Source organism: Microcebus murinus, chromosome 22 (assembly GCF_040939455.1).
Source record: "Microcebus murinus isolate Inina chromosome 22, M.murinus_Inina_mat1.0, whole genome shotgun sequence".
NCBI lineage: Eukaryota > Metazoa > Chordata > Mammalia > Primates > Cheirogaleidae > Microcebus > Microcebus murinus.
Window position 1 is genome coordinate 4,168,354 of NC_134125.1, and position 22,354 is coordinate 4,190,707.

Genomic DNA, 22,354 nt, shown 5'->3' on the forward strand with positions numbered 1-22,354 from the left:
TCAAAGGTCCTGAGTCCACCAGAAACAAAATGAAACAAAGAAAAAAAACCCACCAAGGCTTTTGTATCTGGGCCTACCTGGCAGACAGCGACATTGGGACATGAAATAGATTCTTGAGTATCTTCAGTGCTTTACTCACGTAGACATTTCTTTGCCCTTTCCTGCATTTTCCTTTTCGAAAAATTGAGGTTAAAATACATCAAGGTACAGAGGGAGGAAGAAAACCTCAGGTCTTCTAGAAATAATGATTTCTCCATTTAGAAATACGGCTGATGGGGCTTGGTGGGGGTCACTCGGATACAGAAGAGGTCAGGTGTCATCTCTGGCCCAACTGCCCACCTTGAGAAGTGACAACATTCATTAAGTCAACATCAACCAAAAATAACATAAAATAAAGCTCACAGTTTTGGGACATGAAAATAACTAACGCACACAGACGTCATCCACCAATTCCTAAGCTGCAAAAACAAACGCTTGCATTTAAACTTTTCTAAAATGTCAAATTAGCATATTCTCCCCCTCCATGTAAAGTTTTAATAAACTCGACTCAATCTGCCTTTATTAAAAAACCTTACAAAAGATGTATTTCAATGCTTGAAAAAATTAACTTTATGCTCTATGCACAGATAAATTTTCTCTCACTGTACAGCTAAATATGATTATATCCTTTGTTTAAAAAATATTTTTTCCACTAATGACACTCCGCGCATCGTTCTGCACGCACGATCTTTTTCATCCTTCTTGGAACGTCAGTCCTAAGAGCTGGCGGGCGGCTGGAAACACCCTGACAAAGCGCCACTTTCTTGCCCAGTCATGTTTATTTAAGATCGCTTGGGGTTCGGTGGTTTGTTTTTGTGTTTCCTCCTCCTCTTCTGTCCTCCAAGAGAGCTCGCTGGTGGAGGCGGCGCCCGCCGGCTGGCCGCCAGTCACTTGTCCTTGGAGCGGTCGAGGGTCTCGAGCACCCTGTTGAGGCGGATGTTGAGCAGTCTGACCTGGTTCTCCAGGTGCTCCAGCTTCTCCTCCACGCCGGGGCTGCTGGGGCTGCTGCGCCAGTAGAAGCCCATGGGCCCCGTCATGAAGTAGACGGCCACCACGAAGCACAGGGGCAGCACGGCGTTCTCCGGCTCACCCTCGTACTTGTGCAGGATGTACACGCAGGACATGGAAAACAGGACGACCCGCACGATCCAGAAGAAGCGGCCGAACACCAGGTGCAGGGCGCTGAAGGTGAAGCCCAGAGTCAGAGACAGGAACCAGTAGGCCAGGAGGACGACGCCGACCAGCAGGAGCGCACGGGCCGGGCTGCTGGCCACCGAGGCCGGGCTGAAATACTGGGACAGGTTGGAGACTGCGGAACAGAAAAGAGGAACAGCGCCGGTTACGCGGGAGTGTGTGGGTGTGGGGCTCTCAACAAGGGGGAGTGGGGGCGCTCACCTCCCTTGCTGGGCTCACAAGGCCTTTGCAACAACCCAAGGAACTCAAGTAAGTTACTCCCTTAACATGCACGCGAAGCTCCAAGAGAAGATGCAGGGCACCCCTGTAAGACGACCTGCCGTATTGTGAGCTTAAAGCACCTCTCACGGTAGAGCAGAGCCTGCAAATTGTCCTTCAATTTCCATAGTAATAAATGCTCCATTTCAGGCTGCGTACACAACTACCTAGGGTAAAGGTATTTCACTGCCTCCCCTGCAGCTACATAATTAAGCTCTGGCCAAGAAGAGGTAATTTGCAGTAACTTCAGGGGGTTATCCTTAAAAGCAGTAGGAATGTGCCCTTTACCTCCTCTTCTGCCTGCTGGAATGTGGATGCAATGACCGAAGCTGGAGCAGCCATAGTGGGCCATGAGGACATGGAAGTGTCTCATGGGACAGCATTAAATGGAAGGTGCTTCAGCTCAGAATACAACATCCATCAGAATCATCATACTACCCACCTACCTCCCTGTGGACTTTCATATAAGATGGAAATAATAAGCACTCATCTGGTTTAAGCCATTGTTACTGGATCCCTGTCACAGCCAAACCTAACCCTAACTGCTGGCACATGGTGTGCTATCGAAACAAGGGAGGGAAATGGAGGAGTAGCATCTTCTGTGTGCCTAGCTTAAGGAAATTTCAAACAAAAAAGCTGAAAGAACAGTGACTATTCCTGTCAAAGCCACCCAGGTTTAACAATGATTAAATCTGCCATATTTTGCTTTATCTCTTATTTACATAATTTTTTTGGTTTGAACCATTGGAAAGACACATATCATATTTCGTCATGCACCTTGCAAGAATAAAGACATTATTCACCTCAAAACCATGTGACCATCATCACACCTAAGAGTATCAACAGTTCCAGGCTACCATTTCAATTTCCCAACTATCTAGGAATATAGCTATTTTTTTTTAATTTTTTTTTTTTTTTTGAGACAGAGTCTCACTGTGTTGCCCAGGCTAGTGTGAGTGCCGTGGCGTCAGCCTAGCTCACAGCAACCTCAAACTCCTGGGCTCAAGCGATCCTCCTGCCTCAGCCTCCCGAGTAGCTAGCTGGGACTACAGACACATGCCACCATGCCCAGCTAATTTTTTTTTTCTATTTTTAGTTGTTTGGCTAATTTCTTTCTATTTATAGTAGAGACAGGCTCTTGCTCTTGCTCAGGCTGGTCTCAAACTCCTGACCTCAAGCAATCCTCCTGCCTTGGCCTCCCAGAATGCCAGGATTACAGGCGCGAGCCACCGCACCCGGCTGAGTATAGCTATTTCCTTCTCAGCTCAACCAAGGCCTCGTGAGGGTCCATGTACTGCGTGTCTGGGACCAGCGTGTCCACAGGGCTGGTTCCTTCTGAGGCTGGGAAGGGGGCATCTGTTCCAGGCCTCTCTTGGCTTCTGGTGGTTGCTGGAATCCTTGGTGTCCCCCCGCTTGTAGAATCATCACTCCGAACTCTGCCTGTCTTCACACGGCCTTCTCCCCGTGCGTGCGTGTGTGTGTGTGTGCGCATGTGTGTGTGAAAATGTCCCCTTCTTACAAGAGCACCAGTCATTGGATTTGAGACCCGCCTGCTCCAGCATGACCTCCTCTTAATTAACCAAATCTCTAATGACCCTGTCTCCAAATAAGGTCACATTCTAAGGTATTAGAAGAGGTATTAGACTTCAACACAGGAATGCTGGGGAGACCCAATTCAACTCGTATGTTTTGGTGGCAGCCCCATTTCTCAGCTCGGGCCGGGTCTAGGTCGCTACAGACCTGTAAAGTCCCCAAGGGTGCAGACGGAGAGGCCAGCTCTGAGTACAGCCGGACAGACGGCCCTCAGCACGGAAAATCCAGATCCCGTGGGTCCGGGAACTGCACAGTGACACGCATGTGGGAGCAGGGCCCCTTCACGCACCACCATGTGTTGATGGAGGACTGACTGTGGGCCAGGTGCTCCCCGAGCCCCCTGCACATGCTGTTACCCAGTCCCGACGTGCCAGTGAGGCGGATGGCAGTCCCCACACAGGCTGCTTGCCCAGGGTCCCCCGGTGGGGCAGGGCAGGGCTGAGAGTCGCACGCAGGGCGTCTGGTTTCCAGAGCCGTCCGGTCCCCGTACGGACGCGTCACCGAGGGGGACTCCTTTCCGCGTTTTGCTGGAAGTGGCCTCAGAGGCGTCAGAGGAAGTGAGCACCTTGACGGGAGACTTCGGCCCAGCCTCCTGACTCCTGGGCAAGTGCTCGATTTCCCAGAAAAGGGTTCTGTGCCGGCAGCCGTAGGGCAGGGACGGAGACTGTGCACTGAGCACTTGAAATGGGACAGGTCCGCACCGAGCGTGCTCAGAGTCAAATGCAGACGGGACTGCAAAGGCCCCAGTGCCCGGAAAGCATGAGACACTTCAATGACAATTTTTATATTGATTGCCACTAGAGATGATAATATTTTTGGATATATTAGGTTAACTAAAATATCTTAGTAAAATTAATTTCACCAGTTTCTTTTTTACGTTTTTAATGCGGATATTAGCAAATTTAATATTACCTATGTGTTCTATTTCCACTCGATCGCTCTGTGCCAAGCTTAGCGTCTCCATTTTAACCAGCACTGTAAACAATTCTGAAAAAGGAAATTAAGAGGATTGTACCCACAGAAATCTTTTGCACCAGAATGTCCCACTTTGGCATATGGTTTCCTATAAAGCACTTCGCACACTCAAACTTTTAGGCATAAGACTCCAATTCCAAAATCAAAAATTAAAAAAAAAAAAAGACTCCAATTCCAAAGGCCTTCGGATGCTTTGACGCTTATGCACCAAATAAAACGGGGAGAACCACGACTCGGAAGCGAGTGAGTTTCAGCACACCTCCGGAATGTGCCAGCTGCTCTCATCGGGAACGCGAGCGGCTCCGCAGCGCAATGACTGTTCTGGTCTCCCAGTGACTGGGAGGCCGTTCCCACGCTGCAGCGTTTCACTCCAGGCTGCACGCAACTTCCCGCAATCAGGCCTGCTCCTCCAGGGTTCGCTGGGCAGGGACAGAAACAATCCACGCAGGGCTGGGTGTGGACGCCAGGCAGGATTGCACACGATTGCCGTATCTGGGTGATGCTTGACTCAGCCAGGTCCCCGGAGGGGCCGTCAGTGGCCCCGGGGGACTGCGGGCTGCACAGCATCCTCTGCAGCGGCTCTGCTGCTGCCTGGGGCTCTTTGTGCCCGAGCATCGAGGTGCCCTGGGCGGGTCTGAGGCCCCCTAAAGGTTGAACTCAATGACTCAAGGCTGGAGACGGTTCCAAGTGGCTGGGGGAAGTGACAACAGGCACCAACCAGTGTGCCCCATGGTGGCCAACGGCTCAGCCTCAAGCCCCCATCTCCCATCTGGAAAATGGGGGTGTCAAGGACCACTGAGAGAGTCCTCACGGAACAGGGTTCCATCAGTGTCCTTGGCTGCCAAAACAAACTACCACAAAGTGGGCGGCTTTCAGCAGAAATCCGTCCTCTTCTGGAGTTCTGGAGGCCAGAAGTCTAAACTCCAGGCGTGAGCAGGGCTGCGCTCCTCCAACAGTTCCAGGGAGGGTCCTCCCCGCCTCTTCCAGCTCCTGGGGGCCGCGTCACTCCGATCTCGTCTTCACGTGGCTGTCTTCCTCCCATGTTTCTTAGTGTCTCTGTGTCCAGATTTTCCACCTCTTACAAGGACCTCAGTCTGGATTTAGGGCCCACCCTAATCAGGGATGATCTCATTTAACTTGGCATATCACATCGGCACAGACCCTATTCCCAAACAAGGGCTCATTCACAGGTCCCGGGGCTAGGGCCTGAATTCGTCTTACTGGGGACCCAGTTCAACCCACGCAACTGGCTGAGCAGCGGGACCCCAGCCCTCCCACTCTCAGCAACAAAGGGCTCCTTTGTGCCCGGCGCAGGGCCAGGGCGAGCGTGCAGCCTGGAGAAAACAGACAATGTGGCTTGTGACAGACACCTGCTTTCCTGCTGCAAGTCTGGGATTTTGCACGTTATCAGGCAGAGGGTGCCCGTGTGACCAGCCCCCAAGAAAAATCCTGAACCCTGAGTCTCGAACGGGCTTCCCCGGCACACAACACTTCACGTGGGTTGTCACGACTTGTTGCTGGAGGAATGAAGGGCGTCCTGCGTGACTCCAGGGGAAGAGGACTCCGGACGCTCGGGCCTGGACTCCCCTGGACTTGGCCCCACGTGCCTTTTCCCTTTGCTGATGCGGCTTCGCGTCCTCTCCCTATCGTAAGTCACAGCTGTGAGCAGGACCCCGTGCTGCGTCCCGAGGTCCACCTAGTGACTCAGTGCACCTGGGGGTGGCCTCAGGGACCTCAATGCAGGCGGCTACTGCAGACTTCCTGGCGGGAGAGGTGGCAGCCTGGACCCGGACGGCGCCCTGCCTGGGGATTTACTCTGGACAGGCGCAAGTGGAGAGAGCGGCCTCGACGCCGAGGACGCAAAGGGAGCAGCGGGCCGGGCTGCTGGGAGACTCCTGCTTACCGGGCGCACGGGGTCAGGGACAAGATCACCTCTGGACGTAAGCGCTGGCACAGCACAGGCGCTCTGCCCAGGTTAGCTCCTGCCACCCCCAGATGGGACACTGAAGGACTCGTCACTGCCCCACACGTGGACAGGTAGGGGCAGGGCGGAGCCGCCTGGGAAGGAGGGTACAGAGGTGTGGGCGGTGCGAGCTGCAGGCCTGGACCAGGGCGCTCCGCTCAGTTCCCGGGGCTGCTGCCACCTCGCCGCTCAGCCTCACTGCCTTCGCCTCGACCCCCGCCGAGGCCAATATACTGCGCCTCCCAGACGTGTGGAAGGGGCAGGACTGTGCCCCACCGCTGCTGTCTTCCTGGCTGGAAATGTGTGACCAGCACTGCACCATCAAATCACGCTACGCTTCTCCCCCGGCCAACAAAACTCAGGGGCCGCTCCCCTGGCAATCCGCACCCAGTGCGGTGGGTGTGGTAGGCCGGCTGGCTCATGCAGCATCCGCTGTGTGATTCTGGGATTGCAGACGCCGGAGGGCTAAGACCTACGTCACCCTGACTCCCCTGCAGCTAGAGACTGGACAGAAATTAGGTTCTGCCCAGTAGCGGTTCTCCTGACCCAGGAACTGTGAAAAGTAAGAGAGATGGGGCTGCCTTCTGGCCACGGCTGACACGCATGGTTCCAGAAATGGTGGGCGTCCCTGCAGCAGCGTGCAAAGCCTCGTCACTGAGGCAGTGGTGGAAGCTTCCTGGTCCTCAAGTAACTGCTACAGTTGTGTGACCTTGAACTCAACAGTGCCAACAGCAGCAACCCTGGCAGGCCGGTTTGGCGGTGTCTGGGGCCACACATCTCTCCTCTAGCCCTTCGGATGATTCTGCGAGTGCCTCGTTCTCCACCAAGTCCCGTTCTGCCTACAGAACTAGAGTAGTTTCTTTCACGGATCCCAATAAACCAGAGCGCTAACCTCCGGTCGGTGTGGTCTGCCTAGGGGCAGAGAAGCTGGAGCTGCCCACGTGCACCATATCCTAAATAGCATCTGGTCAGAAGCTAACAGGATTTAAAGTAAATACATAAATAGATGGACAGACAGACAGCATCTGGGAAATCTCCGCTTTGAAGAGCCACTTATACGTGCAACTATTAAAATAAATAATGTTCATTCACATCCTCACTACCCTGCCCCCAACACCTTCTCATCTACCTCCCACCGTGGGTGCCAGTTCCACACTTTGAGAACCAATGGAATAAAATGGCACCTTACACGAATGCCACCCCCACACCTACCGTCAAGTCCAAGAACATCCAAGAGCTCTGTCCAAACTTTCCACAACGTCTCCACGAACATATCCACTCCCAACACGAACCGCTCGGTCAGCCGGGTCAAGAACTGCAGAAATAAGAAAACAGTCACTCACCACCGGATCACCCAGCACGCCACCGCCCTCCTCAACGAGTGGAGCCAAGTTTATACCAGAACAGAGAAAAGATATCAAGCTGACCGCAAGTGGTCCACTAGCCGGGGGACCAGCCCGAGCTCGGCACTGATGGCCGGCCGACAGCTTGGTGGAAGTGGGTGAATCGCAGCCCTCCCGCAGACAGGCCGGGCACCCTGTGCACGGGAGCCAGGACTCTGCAAGGCTGCTTCACTCCACCTGCCATTTCTCCTGTTGTCTTTCTGTTTCTTCTTTGCTCAGGCGCTCTCCTCTCCTCTGCCCGATTTCTCAGTTTTCAAGAGTGGTGGTTTCTGCCACCCACCTAGCCCCCCAGAGGCTGGGCCACCCACACCAGCTGTGAAACGTGAGAACCCGATTCCCAAACTCAAGCGGGCCAGGGTCTCCTAGGAAGCTGGTAATGACAGAGCCCCGTGCTCTGTCCAACTCTGGGACCCTGGGCTCTGAGGTCTTTCTCCAGGTGATCCTGCAGAACCACGGGGCTAGAGAAATAGGAGGTGCAGCCTCATTTTATCTTATTTTTTTAAATAAGTGATATTTTCTGTATCTAACACAAAACTAAAAACTACAAACAGATGTTCGGAGAAAAGTAAGCATTCTACCTCATTGCCCAGCAACCTGGAGGCGCCACCATTACCACTCACCTGTGTGTCCTTCCTCAGATACGCCGGGTCAACAACAGCATAGATTTTTTCCCCCCACAAATGGCAGTGTATGTGTACAGTTCTACAGTTTTTCTCATACAACACTCTATCTTGGCAATCACTCAAACTCAGACCATACAGCGGTGCAAAATTCTTTTTAAAAGATGGTACACCTGCAGCTAGTCCCCTACTGATGGACACGTAGGTTGCTTCCAACCTTTGCTATCAGAGACAGTGCTGCAATGAACCAAGTACACCTGCCATGGGCTCACATGTGGAGGGTAAATGTCTCAAGGTAAATTGGCTACAGCATTTTAATTGGACGTCCTAGCTGGATGTTCCTCCAGGACAGATGAGACGGGAAGAGCAGGGCTGAATCAGCAACCAGGAGAGTGGAGGACGCCAATCACCTCTGAGCTAGTCCCGTGGCTAAGAAAGCACAAGCCACATGGCTGATCACATCACCTGGGTTCGAATCCCAGCTCTGCCTCTTACTAGCCGGGTGGCCACGGGCATCCGATACATATTCGTAAGCTGTCTGGGGCTTCGGGGCTGCAGCTGACAAATGGGGTAACAGTACCTACCTCACCTGTGGCTATTAGGAGCACTGGGATATTCAAGTGACATGCTTTGAGCACGTGGTAAATGTTCAGAACTCCTATCCATGTCCAATATTCTAACAGAAGTATTTACCCCAACGTGTCCTACGATGACATCAACCTTTTAAGAAATTGCACAGGTGCAAGCACTCAAGGCATCTGTACATCTAAACACCATGTGGACAACTGATGAATGGATAACATGATGTGTCCTGTTTTTGCAACTGGACATTATTTGGCCGTAAAAAGGAACGAAGCGCCAATTCACACAACACGGATGAACCTTGAAGACATCACGCTGAATGAAAGAGGCCACACACCGAAGACCACATATTGATGAAATGTCCAGGACAGCAAATCCTCAGAGACAGAATTAGGGGTTTCCGGGGGCTTGGGAGGTAGGAGGATGATAGCTAAAGGGCACAGGATTTCTTTCCCAAGATGAAGAAAACGTCCTAAAACTGATCGTACTTACACGTAACTGCAAATACACTAAAAACACCGGCACTGCACACTTTAAATGGGTGCATTGTATGGTATGTGAATTATTAATAAATCTCAACGAAGCTGTCATCTAAAAAAAGGAAGGGGTTTACATTTTTGTAAAAAAAAAAAAAAAAAAAAAACCAAAAAAAGACCATGTGGAAAATGCCAGAAGGAAGCACATGCGTCAGAGAAAAGGGGGGGGGGTGACCGCCCCTCTCTCTGGTGGGGGCAGGTGGGCGGGGGGATCCAGGAGAAGGAGAAGCATGAATGAGAACCACACCCAAGAGGACAGAGCTTCTAGAAATCCTACCTCGGGGTATCTATCCCGGGTCAGTGGTTCTCAGAGTGTGTTCTCTGGACCAGCCGGAGTCTATCAGAAAAGCAGGCTCCTGGGCCCCACCCGGACCACTGCATCAGACACTCTGGGGCTGTCTACAAAACTATACAATTTGGTGGTTTTAGAATATTCACAGGGCATGTAATCATCACCACAATTTAATTCTGGAACATTTTCATTGCCCCAAAAGGAACCTTGCACCTATGAGCAGTCACTGACATTCCGCCCTCCCGTCCCTGGCCCCCACCCATCTGCTCCCCGTCTCTGTGGCTTTGCCCATTCTGGACGTTTCATGTAAAAGGAACCCTACGATACATGACCTTTGGTGTCTGGCAGTTTCCACTCCAGTGTTTTCGCGGTTCACCCGTGTCATAGCACGAACCAGCACTTCCTTCCCTTTTATCGCCGAGCAGCATCCGCTTTATGGATATACCACATTTTGTCCATCCTGGTAGAACTGCCTAAAGTATGGGTGACTTGTGCGTGTCTGTCAACGTGTAGCGATTTCTCTAATTTGTTCAAAGGGAGGAAAAAAGAAAGGCTTTGTGAGAAAAGGATAGCAGGCCTTTAAATGGCACCGACTGCCCTAGAAAGCGTGCGTGGAAGCAGTTATTCTGGGAGGAACAGACATCACTGTCCCTGCTGCTGAACCTCTGTCTTCTGAGCTGCAAAATGGGACCAAGAGAGGATTCAGCGTTAGAACCTGACCTCAGCACAGCGGCCAGCACGCGGCAGGAGCCCGATGCAGCTGAGGCGGTCACATCCATGGGGGGCAGGGTGGAATCCCATGGAACTCCCAGCAAAGACAGAGGCTGGGCCCTCGGAGCAAACCCAGCAGTCACCTCCCCCGGAACACGCGTCTATGGGCAGGTGTTCCGAAACCCGCCCTACCTGAGAAACCGGCACAGGTCCAGGCCAGAGGTTCTTTCTCACGGTGCAAAGGACACCCCCGCCCCTCCATCCGGCTGGACAACTCTCGCTGTTCCCTATGGGGCTGGCCCTGCTCGCTCTGGCCACTGCCCTGGCTGTGTGACACCCCGACCCGCCGTGTGGGGATGGAGACATGGGCCCGAAGAACCATACAGGCTGAACTGTGCCCCCCAAAATTCTTCCGTGCAAGCCCAAACCCCCAGCACCTCAGAACGTCACTGTATTTGGGGACACGGTCTTTACAGAGGTGATTAAGTTAAAATGAGGTCATATTTTTTTCTGCAAATCTAAAACTGTTCTGGAAAAACAGTAAGTTTATTTTGGAAAAAAGAGAATGAAAAGCCGTATCAGTTCAATGTAAAAAGACTCAGGAAAATCAGCAAATGGACTCAGGCTAGATCTCAAGGAATTGCCACGGGCTGTGACGATGGTATTGCGGTTTTGGTGTTTATAAAGTTGGTATTTGTTAAAGATGCAGAATGAAATATTTAAGGGGGAACTAGTATGTCTTGGATTAGCTTGAAAATACCACTCCAGGCTAAAAACAATGTTAGTGAGGGAACAGAAGTAGCCAGAATGGCAGAAGTCCAGACATGGAATGCCTGGGGGAGGAATTCAGGGGGTCGCTCCTCTCTTCTCCCTGCCTTTGTGTATGTTGAGCGATTTTCAGAATAGAAAGTTAGAACGGGGTGGGAGGGTCAGGTGAGCAAACTCTGGAGGCCTGTGGCTTCAGAGGAGCAAGATCACCTAGGCCCAGGATTTCCTCAGCTCTCCTCTTGCAGCGGCGAGGCCAGGGCACCCGACACCGGGGTTTTGGGTGGCGGCGGCCTTCCTGCGTCCTAACCTCTCTTGACTCTCATCACGTCCAGGCACATGCAGACTGGCCCTGAGGAAAATCAGGCCACAAGGGCAAAGGCGTCTTGGTGAGCAAGCCAGAGCAGGGGGTGAGAGATTCTGCAATTCAGAGGTGTCCCAAGCGTCCGAAGAACACACAGAAATGCAAGGGATACACACTGCAGGACATTTCAAAAGACTAGTCCCTCGAAACCGCGGTGATACCACTTCGCCTCCGCCAGGCGGCGGAATCGACGACAGCGAGTGTTGACGAGGATGTGGAGGAACTAGAACCCTCCGGCGTTGCTGGTGGGGATGTAAGATGGTGCATCTGCCTTGGAAAACGGTGTGGTGGGTCCTCGAAATGTTCGACAAAAAGTCCCCATAGGACCGAGCAATTTGCACTCCTAGGTATATACCCCAAAAAACTAAAAACACGTCCACACCAAAATTTGTGCATGGATGTTCATCGCAGCGTTACTCACAACAGACAAAAGTGGCAACAGCCCAAATGTCCATCAACAGATAATTGGATAAACAAAAAGACACAAAAAGGAAGGAAGTTGTGATACATGCTACAACACGGACAGATAAGCCTTGAAGACACGATGCTGTGCAAATGAAGCCAGTCACTAAGGACCACATCGTGTGATTCCGTTTATATGAAACATCCTGAAGAGGCAAATCCCCAGAGACAGAAAGTACATCAGTGCTCGCCTAGGGCTGAAGGTGGGGGCCGATGGAAAACGGGGAACGCTGCTAATGGGTACAGGGTTTCTTTTTGGGGTGATGAAAATATTCTAAAATTGATCGTAGATCGTATGACAGTTATACAACACTATGAACTTTCAATGAATGATTCGCACGGTGTCTGAATTATAGCTCAATAAAGCTGTTACCAAAAAAAAAAAAAATGATAGGTCTGACTCCTCTTCAAAAATGTCAATGTGTCTGCCGGGCGCGGTGGCTCACGCCTGTCATCCTAGCACTCTGGGAGGCCGAGGCAAGCGATTGCCCGAGGTCAGTAGTTTGAAACCAGCCTGAGCAAGATCCCGTCTCTACTATAAATAGAAATTAACTGGCCAACTAATATATATAGAAAAAATTAGCCGGGCATGGTGGCGCATGCCTGTAGTCCCAGCTACTCGGGAGGCTGAGGCAGGAGGATTGCTTGAGCCCAGGAGTTTGAGGTTGCTGTGAGCTAGGCTGACGCCACAGCACTCACTCTAGCCTGGGCAACAAAGCGAGACTCTGTCTCAAAAAGAAAAAAAGAAAAAAAAATAAGATGTCTACAACGAATTTTCAAATGGTTTGGCCAAAAAAAAAAGTGTGCATCAAGTTTGGGGGACAAAGTGAACAACTGGAACTCTAGGTGAGGAGTTCATAGCTGTACTTTGTTTTATTCTTCCAACTTTTTGGCAGTTTGAAAATCTTCAAAATAAAAAGAAAAAACATCTTGATTGTGGTGATGTTCTCACAGGTGTACGCACATGTCGAAATGCATCAACTCGTACACTTTTAATATGCGAGGTCTGTCGAGGTGTAATGTAATATATTGATATTACACCTCAATAAAGCTGTTAAAATGTTGGTGGGAAAAAAAGGACTAGAAGGTGTCAAAGTTACTTTGCTCAAAATACTTTTCTTGCAAACAGCAAAAACTGCAAGTGTCTTTAAATAAAAAACAAAAAAACCCAAAAGCTCAACAGAATGGGAAAAAAAACAGAAACAACAAAAGGCAGTTCCCAGATAATACCAATGGATTCTGAATAAATGAAAAGACCATCCATCTCATATACAATAAAACCAAAAAGTTCAATGGCCCGCCACATTGGAGAGAGTTTGGGCACCAGCCCTCGTGCGTGTTCAGTGGGCGTGCAAACTAGCATCACCCTCTGGAGGCATGAACACTGGAGGGTGTTTAGCCACGTCTCTCAGTATTAACGACATCCGGGGAGCCGGCACGATGCGTAAAGGGCACAAGCAAAGTGAGTTTATGTACTTAGACATCAGCAGAGTGGTGACCTTGGGGCTTAGTGACCATGTGGGGCCACAAAGGGACTTCAGGGGACTAGAACAGTCCATTTCTAGGTCTGCATTTGGGTGTGTGTGCTCGGTGTGTGACAACCCATTATGCTGTAGACTGAGACATGCAAAAGTACACCAGTGACATTTCAACTAAAAATTTTAGAAATGCACAGACCCTTTGACTCAGCCATTGCACTTCTAACAACGTACAGATGAATTTATCTGTGTGCACACGAAATAATACGTCCAGAAAGACCTTCCCCGTAGTCACGTTTGGAGAGGCACAAGACAGGAGCGACTGTCCAGCATTAGGGGCGGGTTGCATCATGATGGTACAACCTTGCAACAATTTCCCCTTTGCAGCCCTTCGCAAAAAAGGAAGCAAAGTTTTAGGTTCTGATAAGGTCTGCTCTCCAAAATGTATTCATAAAAAGAAAAAAGAAAAAAAAAGAAAGTGCAAAATGTAGTTCATAGTGCAAAATAAACAAAAAAACCAACAACAGGGGAGCAGGATCTATATGTCCGTATGTTTATATATGTTTAGAATATGTGGCTGCTTCTGGGAAGGGGGCTGGGAGAGGAGGCTGGGGTGGAAGCAGATTTACTTTTTAAGCTTCTGAAATATTTAAAATTGTATTTCACACAACTATGACCAAGGGGCGAGGGAAAAAACGCACCACTTTCTCAGCTTGGTGTTCAGGGTGTTCCCACCGGGTCAGTCCAAGCTCCCAAGAACCAGGCAGACTGCAAATGTAGCCAGCTGTGGAACTCGCCCCAACCTCCCAGCCCTGCAACTCATCTTCCCAGATCCAACCCTTGCCCTCCTCCAGGCAAGACACGGAGACCCCTGCCTCTTCCTCCTCAGTCTTCTTCCTTCTGGCATTTTCCCATGTCTTTCTGGCATCACAGTCCAGCGCGTTCAGTGAAAGCCCAGGTCCTGCGTGTTGGGCTGTCTGTCCCTCTCCCTGGCTTCCCCTGCCGCAGCCGCACAGCGACCCTCTCCCTAGCCCTGGAACACAGCAGGCCCGTTCCCACTGCGGGGCCTTGGCGCTGGCAGTTCCCTCTGCCTGGAATGCCCTTCCGCGGCTGGCTCCTTCTCAGGCAGGGCCAGCCCACTCCACTGGCCACTCTGTTCCACTCTATTCCATTACTGTCAATTCTGCAGAGGTCGAGCGTGGACGCTGCCCACTCTCCACCACTAATCAGCTGAACTGTGGGCAACAGGTGCCACCTTCCTATGTCCCCAATCCCTTGTCTGCAAAATACGGTGATGACGACAGAGCCACTCTCAGAACAGCGACAGCCACATACTGCGCTGATAGAAGAATTGCCCGCCAATGTTATTACTTCCTTGATGGCACTATGTTCCACAATAATCTTGTTCCACCTACTTTCCATTTATTTATGACCCACCCCTCACTGCCACCCCACCACGAAAGCTCCCGGAGAGGGGTCGTTTGCTGTGCCTTGTACATACAGCAGGCGCTTAATTTTTTTTTTTAATTGTGGTCAAATACACATCACATAACATTGACTGCTTTACAGGGTACAATCCAGGGGCAGTAAGGACGTTCACAGGGTTGTACATCCACCATCACTATCTAGTTCCCAACTTTTTCATCACTCCAAAAGGAAACCCCACATCAGCTAAGCAGTAAGTCCCCACTGCCCCTCCCCCAGCCCCTGGCAGACAGCCCGGTCTGCTGTCTGTTCTGTGATGTTCCTGTTCTGGACATTTCATACCCTGTAAATGGGATCCTATAACATGCAGCCTTTCGTGTCTGGCTGTTTTCATGTTTTCCAAGGTCCATCCGTGCTGCAGCATGTTTCAGTCCTTCATTCCTTTTCATGGCTGAGTCATATTCCACTAAACAGACAGAACACACTGTGTTCACCCCTTCATCAGCTGATAGACACCTGGGATAATTCCACTCTTTGGCTATTATAAAAAGAGTTGCTATGAACATTCACGTATAAGTTGCTTAATAATTTTTAAAAGAGTGAAAGAGTCTATCATTCTCCTAGCAGACAAATCCCTTTCCTATATAAGTCTTCTCCTATTTACTAAATGCTTATTCTGTGCCTGGTATTGTACAACCCAACCTGACCCCTTCAACGCCCCCATTTGTCTCCTCTGCACAGATGAGACACAGAGAGGTAAAGCAACTGGCCCGAGGTCACAGGGCGAGCAGGAAGCTGGGCTGGGATTCGAACCCATGTCTGTTAGGACAGCAGGCCCCATGCTCCAAATAGGAAGGTCATGGGTTTATTTCAGACAAGTCCCAGATTAGAATAAGGGATTTTTTTTTTTTTTTAAATACCATCAAGCTTCATAACCCACAAAGCAGGTATGGCTCAAATTAGTAAATTCAGGCATGCTGAAAACTACACTTGCTAGCAGACCCACTTTTCCTTCAATTAAAATTAATAAAACAATATCCTCAAGCCTGGCTGGTCTGAGCTGCACCGACAGGAAGTAAAATAAGTCAGGTCAACCTCATTCCAGATGCTGCTCGGCTGCGGCAACACGGACAGGGCTGTGGGGCTGGGAGACCCATGAGAAGTACGAATGTGGGATCCAAAGCCCACTCTGCTCGGGTTCAGATCCCGGCTCTGCCACTCAGTCTGAACTGAAGCCGACCATCGCACCACTCTGTACATTGAACAGTGCCTACCTCATAGGGGTATTCTAAGGATCAAATTAGTTTTACCTATAAGAGCACTGAGCACATGTCAAGCAAATAACAGAAGTTAGCAGTTTTATCATCATCCCTGTTGAAGGCACAAACTCTGGTTTACCCCAGAAAGAGCTCTGACCCCCAGATTCTCAGACTCTTTCTTCCAGACACCAACCCAGAGGTAAAAACTCTTAAATATCCATTTCGTATTTCACCTCTGTTGACCTTACATTGTCCCAGGGAACCACTGTCAACTGAGACATGGGGTTCCTTGTGCTTACCCTGCATAAAAAAGGCAGACTTCTTTTTGCTCTAAAACACATGATTGATTTCTGCCTTCAAACGGCTCAGGCAGGGCAGCAAGAGGAAAGTGCTCGCAGAGGCCCTTTACACACACACCCATGCCCGGGCGGACTCCAGGGCAACCTTTTAGCACCCCGGTGCTCAGCCTGCCCCCTTCTCCCGCTCTGGCCACCTACACAGAGTCCTGTCTCCCAGACTGTATTTTCCCCACAGGATAAAGACACGCACCCACACCGTGGCAAAAGGCATCCACACACGCGTAGGAAAGATGGTCAGAAGTTAACACTTTTTCTAACAAATTAACCTGGCTTTCATTTTATGCAATAAGAACATCCAGCCAATGTAATTTGTTTTTTTTTTTTCTTTGAGCTAGAGTCTCACGCTGTTGCCTGGGCAACAGTGTAGTAGCATCATCATAGCTTACTGAAGCCTCAAACTTCTGGACTCAAGCGATCCTCCTGCTTCAGCCTCCCAAGTAGCTGGGACTACAAGCACACGCCACCATGCCTGGCTAATTTTTAAATTTTTACTAGAGATAGAGTCTGGCTCTTGCACAGGCTGGTCCTGAACTCCTGATCCTAAGCTCAAGTGATTCTCCCGCCTCGGCCTCAGAGAGTGCTAGGATTACAGGTGTGAGCCACCGAACCAGGCCCTAATTTGGGTTTTAATGTTCTTTTTTTCTCCATCTCAAGGACCCGAAAACTTTTTATTTTTTTAATCCTATAGGTCCTGTAGCATGGCTTAGCAGAGTTGGTTTGTACCCTGGCCAGAAAATAACAACAGCAGCAGACACTAATTTTTAGCTATGCTTCTGGGCCAGGAAGGTACCAACTATTCATAATTACAACCTCATAATGAAGGGAGTATTATTACTATCCCCATTTAACAGATAAAGAAACTGAGGCCCAAAGAAGTGATGCCACTTGCCTAACGCCATCCAGCTTGTAAATGGTAGAGCCCCAGGTTGAATCCAAGCTTCCCTCCACTCCAAAACCCCAGGGCTAGCAGCGAGCGAAGAAATTAACAGGAGGAACAGCAAGGGAACCGCATTACCACGTGCAACTGCCCCCATTAATTAACTTCCGCTTTCTCGGGTGCTGGTCGGGGACTTTGGCCCAGAATGGCGCACCTATCTCACCCAGCTCCAGAGAAGAAGCGGGAATGGGGAAAACTGCCTGTGCTCCTCCTAGGGCTCAACACCATTCCCTGGGGGCTGCAGGCTGCTGGACTGCCCCCCAAACAAAAGGCTCCCAGTGACCCCGCAGCCCCCGCACACAGTAGGCGCTCGCGCTGCCAAAGCAGTAGCGCGACCGCATGGCGCCCTTTCTTCCGTAAGCGAAGCAAGCCTGCATATCTTCCAGGCGGCAGGAGGAGGGCCTAAGGGGCTGGGGGAGCGGGTCGCGAGCGCGGCCAGGACAAATCCGGGGTGCCGGGGGCAGCGCAGCAGCGTGGCACAGGGGCCGCGTCGCAGGGCAGGGCGCCCCCGGGCAGCGGGCAGGGTGCCTGGCTCACAGTCCGTGCCCATTCAGACGTGGTGAATGAATGAATGAGAGGCGCGGCGGGCGTCAGCGCAGCCTGGAGCGGCTCGGGCCGCGCCGCCCGCGGGGCCAGGGGCCCAGGAGGAGCGCGGCGCGCAGGGGGCCCCTCCCCGGCCCGGCCGGCCCCCGCCTCCCGCGCCCGGCCGCGGCCGGCAGCCCCGAGGCCGCGCGCAGCCCAGGCCGTCCCCGGCGCCAGGTGCGCGGCGGCCGGGGCAAGGTGACCGCGGGCCCGCCGCCCACCTTCTGCGCGGCGCGCACGTTGTCCTCGCCGAACAGGCTGCTGACGCTCTGCGAGAAGGTGTTGACGGTGCGGCGGTAGCTGTTCTTCTCGCCGCCGCCGCGGCCCCGCGCCCCCTGCGCGCCGGGGGCCAGCAGCCCGAGCAGCAGCAGCAGCAGCAGCGGCGGCAGGAGCCCGGCCCGGGCCCGGGGCCCCGGCGAGAAGCGTGCGCCCATGCTCGGCCGGCGGGGTGCGGGGTCGCGGTGCAGGGAGCGGGCCGCGCGCAGGGCCACCGCGGGCTCCGGCGAGGGCAGCGTTGGCGCGCTCGAGGGCCGCGCGCCGCGCCTCTGCCCGCCGCCGCCGCCGCCGCCGCTGCGCCACCTGCCCCGCCCCGCGCGCAAAGGCGCGACGGCCCTGCCCGCGCCGCGCCGCGCCCCGCCCCCGCGCCCCGACCCGCCGCCCACCCGGGCCAGCGCGGGGCCGGCCTCCCGGAAGCCTGCCCTAACCTGGTGGGGCTTTTCACCGTTTTTTAAAAAATAATTTTCATTCTTAACTGTACCATGCAAAGCAGCCCATGTCTGCAAAACTTGCAGCAACCTCGACATGGGTAGTGACTGCAACTGATTGGAAAACATTAAATGTGCGTGTGGGATATGCATGCATATATATGCCTACATATATATATATATATATATATATATATATATATATATATATATATATATAAAATCTTCCCAAATTTATTATAATGGGACCCCAAAATTGGCCACCGTGGGCATCAGCTCATTCATTCTCAAATTTTTAAATAAACAGAGGCATCAAGCATCCCTCCTGCCCGTCCCGAAGGAACTGTATTTCAGAGCCACGGAAGACTTGGGGAGGGAAGGTTCGTTCCTTTTGGAAAAGTCTCTCTCATACGTGCCAAGGTGACTAGAACGTCCTTTGCACTCTTTAATGAGATGATGGACCCCGGCGGCGATCATCGGAGGAGACCAACCCCAGGAGGGGGAACTGCAGGGCCACGTGGGGAACACTGGTCCCGCCAATCGGGCCGGGTGTCAGGAAGTGCCAGCGCCGCCTGCGACCGGTGTCGCCGAGGCGCGCCGAGCTCGAACCTCCTCTGGCCTCCACATCCAAACAACAGTTTACAGGAAATAGGGGGTACGGAGGGAAAAGTCAGAAGCAGGCAAAAGCAAGGAGCCCACGCCAGAGTGTAGGGCATTCTGCAAGACAAACGGCCCGGTTTCTTCAGGAAATAAACGGTGGGAAAGGTGAAAGGGGGGGACTATTGGTTTTAAAGACTGAAGAGCCAGAACAACCAAATGCAGTGCAGGACCTCTGTTTGCATCCGGAATCAAACAAAACAAGTCTAACCGGATTTATTTTTTGCCAATCCTAGAGTGAAAAATTGTTTCTTATTTTTGAACTCACATCTTCCAGATTCCTGGTTGAGGTTTTCATATATTTTATGGGCCATTTGATTTACTCCACTGTGGATTGCCTGTTCATATCTTTTGAACATTTTTTTTTCTTGTGCTGTTTATCTTTTTTTTTTCTTTTTACACAGCTAATTGGACTGAATGTTTATCTTTTTTTAAGAGTAAACTTTTTTATTGACGTGAACAAAACATAGGAAAATACACATATTGTAGGTGCCTCTTTATGAACTTTCACAAACAGAACACACAAGGTAACCAGCAACCAGATCAAGAAATGGAACATTTTCAGCTCCCCCAAAAGGCTCCCTGTGTCCCCTCCTATTCACTATGTCCCTTCCAAAATTTAGGATTCATTTTGCCTGTGTTTAAATCTTATGTAAAGGGAATCACACAGTAGGACTCTTTTGTGGTCGGCTTCTTTTGTTAAACTTTTTATTTGAGATCCACCGACCTTCTTGAGTAAATGCGTTTTTTTCTTTATATCTTCTAGGAGCTAATCCTTTGGTATATAATATTTTAGAAGAAAATATAGAAGATGGCTGGGTGTGGTGGCGCACACCTCTAATTCTACCACTCTGGGAGGCGGGGGTGGGAGGATTGCTTGAGTTCAGGAGTTCGAGACCAGCCTGAGCAAGACCAAAATCTCCCCCCCCCATCTCTACTAAAAATAGAAAAATAAAATTAGCTGGGCAACTAAAAATAGAAAAAATTAGGAGCGTGGTTGGGAGGCTGAGGCAGTAGGATTGCTCGAGCGAGCCCAGGAGTTTGAGGTTTCTGTAAGCTAGGCTGACGCCATAGCACTCTAGCCTGGGTAACACAGCAAGGCTCTGTCTCAAAAAAAAGAATATATGACTACCTACTTAATATGTTTTAAGGGAACATGGTTTTTATGAAACAGGGTCTCGCTCTGTTGCCTGGGCTGGAGTGCAGTGGAGAGATCGTAGCTCACTGTAACCTCTAACTCCTGGGCTCAAGGGACCCTCCAGTCTGGGCCTCCGAAAGTACTGGGATTATAGGCCTGTGCCACCACACCCAAATGGACACACTTTTAATGTACTTAAATAAACATATTTAAGAGGAAACTTTAGATCACTATCATCCTAAGCAGCAAAATCTATGAAAACACAGGTTTAATATGCTAACTATACTTTTAAAAAATTCACTGAAAATAATATACAACTTTAAAAAAAATAGGCCAGGTGTGGTGGCTCATGCCTGTAATCCTAGCACTCTGGGAGGCCAAGGCCGGAGGATTGCTCAGCCAGGAATTTGAAACCAGCCTGAGTAAGAGTGAGACTCGGCTCTACAAAAAATAGAAAGAAATTAATTGGCCAACTAAAAATATATAGAAAAAATTAAACGGGCATGGTGGCCCATGCCTGTAGTCCCAGCTACTCGGGAGGCTGAGGCAGGAGGATTGCTTGATCCCAGGAGTCTGAGGTTGCTGTGAGCTAGGCTGACGCCATGGCACTCTAGCCCAGGCAACACAGTGAGACTATGTCTCAAAAAAAAAAAAAAAAAATGTTTACTTGTATGATACCTAAATCCTGTCCTGTATCACCTAAGTTTGTGTTTTGTTTTTTTGTCTTTGTTTTTTTCTTTGCAGAGGAGAGGAGCTTATCCAAATTCAATCACACTCTTCATTTATTCACTCACTCATTCATTCATTCATTTAAAAAATACCTATAGGCCAGGCGCGGTGGCTCACGCCTGTAATCCTAGCACTCTGGGAGGCTGAGGCGGGTGGATTGCTCAAGGTCAGGAGTTCGAAACCAGCCTGAGCAAGAGCGAGACCCGTCTCTACTATAAATAGAAAGAAATTAATTGACCAACTAATATATATATATATAATTAGCCAGGCATGGTGGCACATGCCTGTAGTCCCAGCTACTCAGGAGGCTGAGGCAGAAGGATTACTTGAGCCCAGGAGTTTGAGGTTGCTGTGAGCTAGGCTGACACCACGGCACTCACTATAGCCTGGGCAACAAGCAAGACTCTGTCTCAAAAAAAATAAAAATAAAAAATACCTATAGCTTACCAAGTCTGCAGCCAGACCTGATTCCCAGCCCGAATTAATGCTTTTAACAGAAAAAAATTGTGGTACAATATAACTGTTCTAGTCACAAGATAATTACAGGATTCAGAAAATGCATTATTTCCGAGTGCAATTCAGACAATGTGATGCGGTAATGAGAGTTTAAAGTTGGCTAATAGATGCCGGCTTCTTTTAGATCTTCTGTCTGTCCTTGTGATGATGGAACTATTTGGTGGCTTTTTACTACACAGCTAATACATGTTTCTTGTAGGAATATTAGGAAGTGCAGATGAACAAAATAGAGTGGGAGAATACGTTTGTAGTATTAGGGTCCCAGGTTGTATTTTAAAAGGCGACAAGGCTAGGCGCTGTGGCTCACGCCTGTAATCCTAGCACTCTGGGAGGCCGAGGCGGGCGGATTGCTCGAGGTCAGGAGTTCAAAACCAGCCTGAGCAAGACCCCGTCTCTACCAAAATATAGAAAGAAATTAATTGACTAACTAAAAATATATATACAAAAAAAATTAGCCGGGCATGGTGGCGCATGCCTGTAGTCCCAGCTACTCGGGAGGCTGAGGCAGGAGGATCGCTTGAGCCCAGGAGTCTGAGGTTGCTGTGAGCTAGGCTGATGCCACAGCACTCACTCTAGCCTGGGCAACAGAGTGAGACTCTGTCTCAAAAAAATAAATAAAACCATAAAAAAAATAAATAAATAAAAGGTGACAAAAGACTCCCACTCTCACGTAGCCAAATGAGTAATTTTTTTATATTTAATATATATATATTTTTTACACTGTTCATTCAGGGTCTAGCCAAATGAGCATTAGTAGCTAGTTCAGATTTAGACACCAAGCACACCGCGCGGGAACAGCCCTAGGCAGGGCTG

At 50.4% G+C, this 22,354-nt stretch overlaps 2 protein-coding genes across 3 annotated transcripts in view; one reads left to right on the forward strand and one right to left on the reverse strand.

The window, feature by feature from the left end:
- Nucleotides 1–22,354, forward strand: part of UBC (ubiquitin C) — a 423,461-nt gene that overhangs the window by 354,085 nt on the left and 47,022 nt on the right. The window lies entirely within an intron of this gene.
- BRI3BP (BRI3 binding protein) lies at nt 543–18,394 on the reverse strand. 2 transcript variants are annotated; one of them, XM_020282966.2, is made up of 4 exons: nt 18,019–18,394; nt 7,235–7,337; nt 3,997–4,071; nt 543–1,348 (listed from the first exon to the last, which is right to left on the reverse strand). In XM_020282966.2, exons 1-4 carry the CDS (start codon nt 18,229–18,231, stop codon nt 927–929), a joined length of 813 nt encoding a protein of 270 aa, XP_020138555.1. In that variant the 5' UTR covers nt 18,232–18,394; the 3' UTR covers nt 543–926. The 2 variants fall into 2 exon arrangements, with proteins under 2 accessions (XP_020138555.1, XP_012637605.2); XM_012782151.3 differs by lacking the exon at nt 3,997–4,071.

What these genes read in the sequence shown, in the direction of transcription:
- BRI3BP (XM_020282966.2), bottom strand. Translation starts at nt 18,231, where the DNA reads ATGGGCGCACGCTTCTCGCCGGGGCCCCGGGCCCGGGCCGGGCTCCTG. An exon ending in ACGTGCGCGCCGCGCAGAAG is followed by an intron (nt 7,338 to 18,018) that starts GTGGGCGGCGGG and finishes TTATTTCTGCAG; the next exon opens with TTCTTGACCCGGCTGACCGA. An exon ending in GGATGTTCTTGGACTTGACG is followed by an intron (nt 4,072 to 7,234) that starts GTAGGTGTGGGG and finishes TTCCTTTTTCAG; the next exon opens with AATTGTTTACAGTGCTGGTT.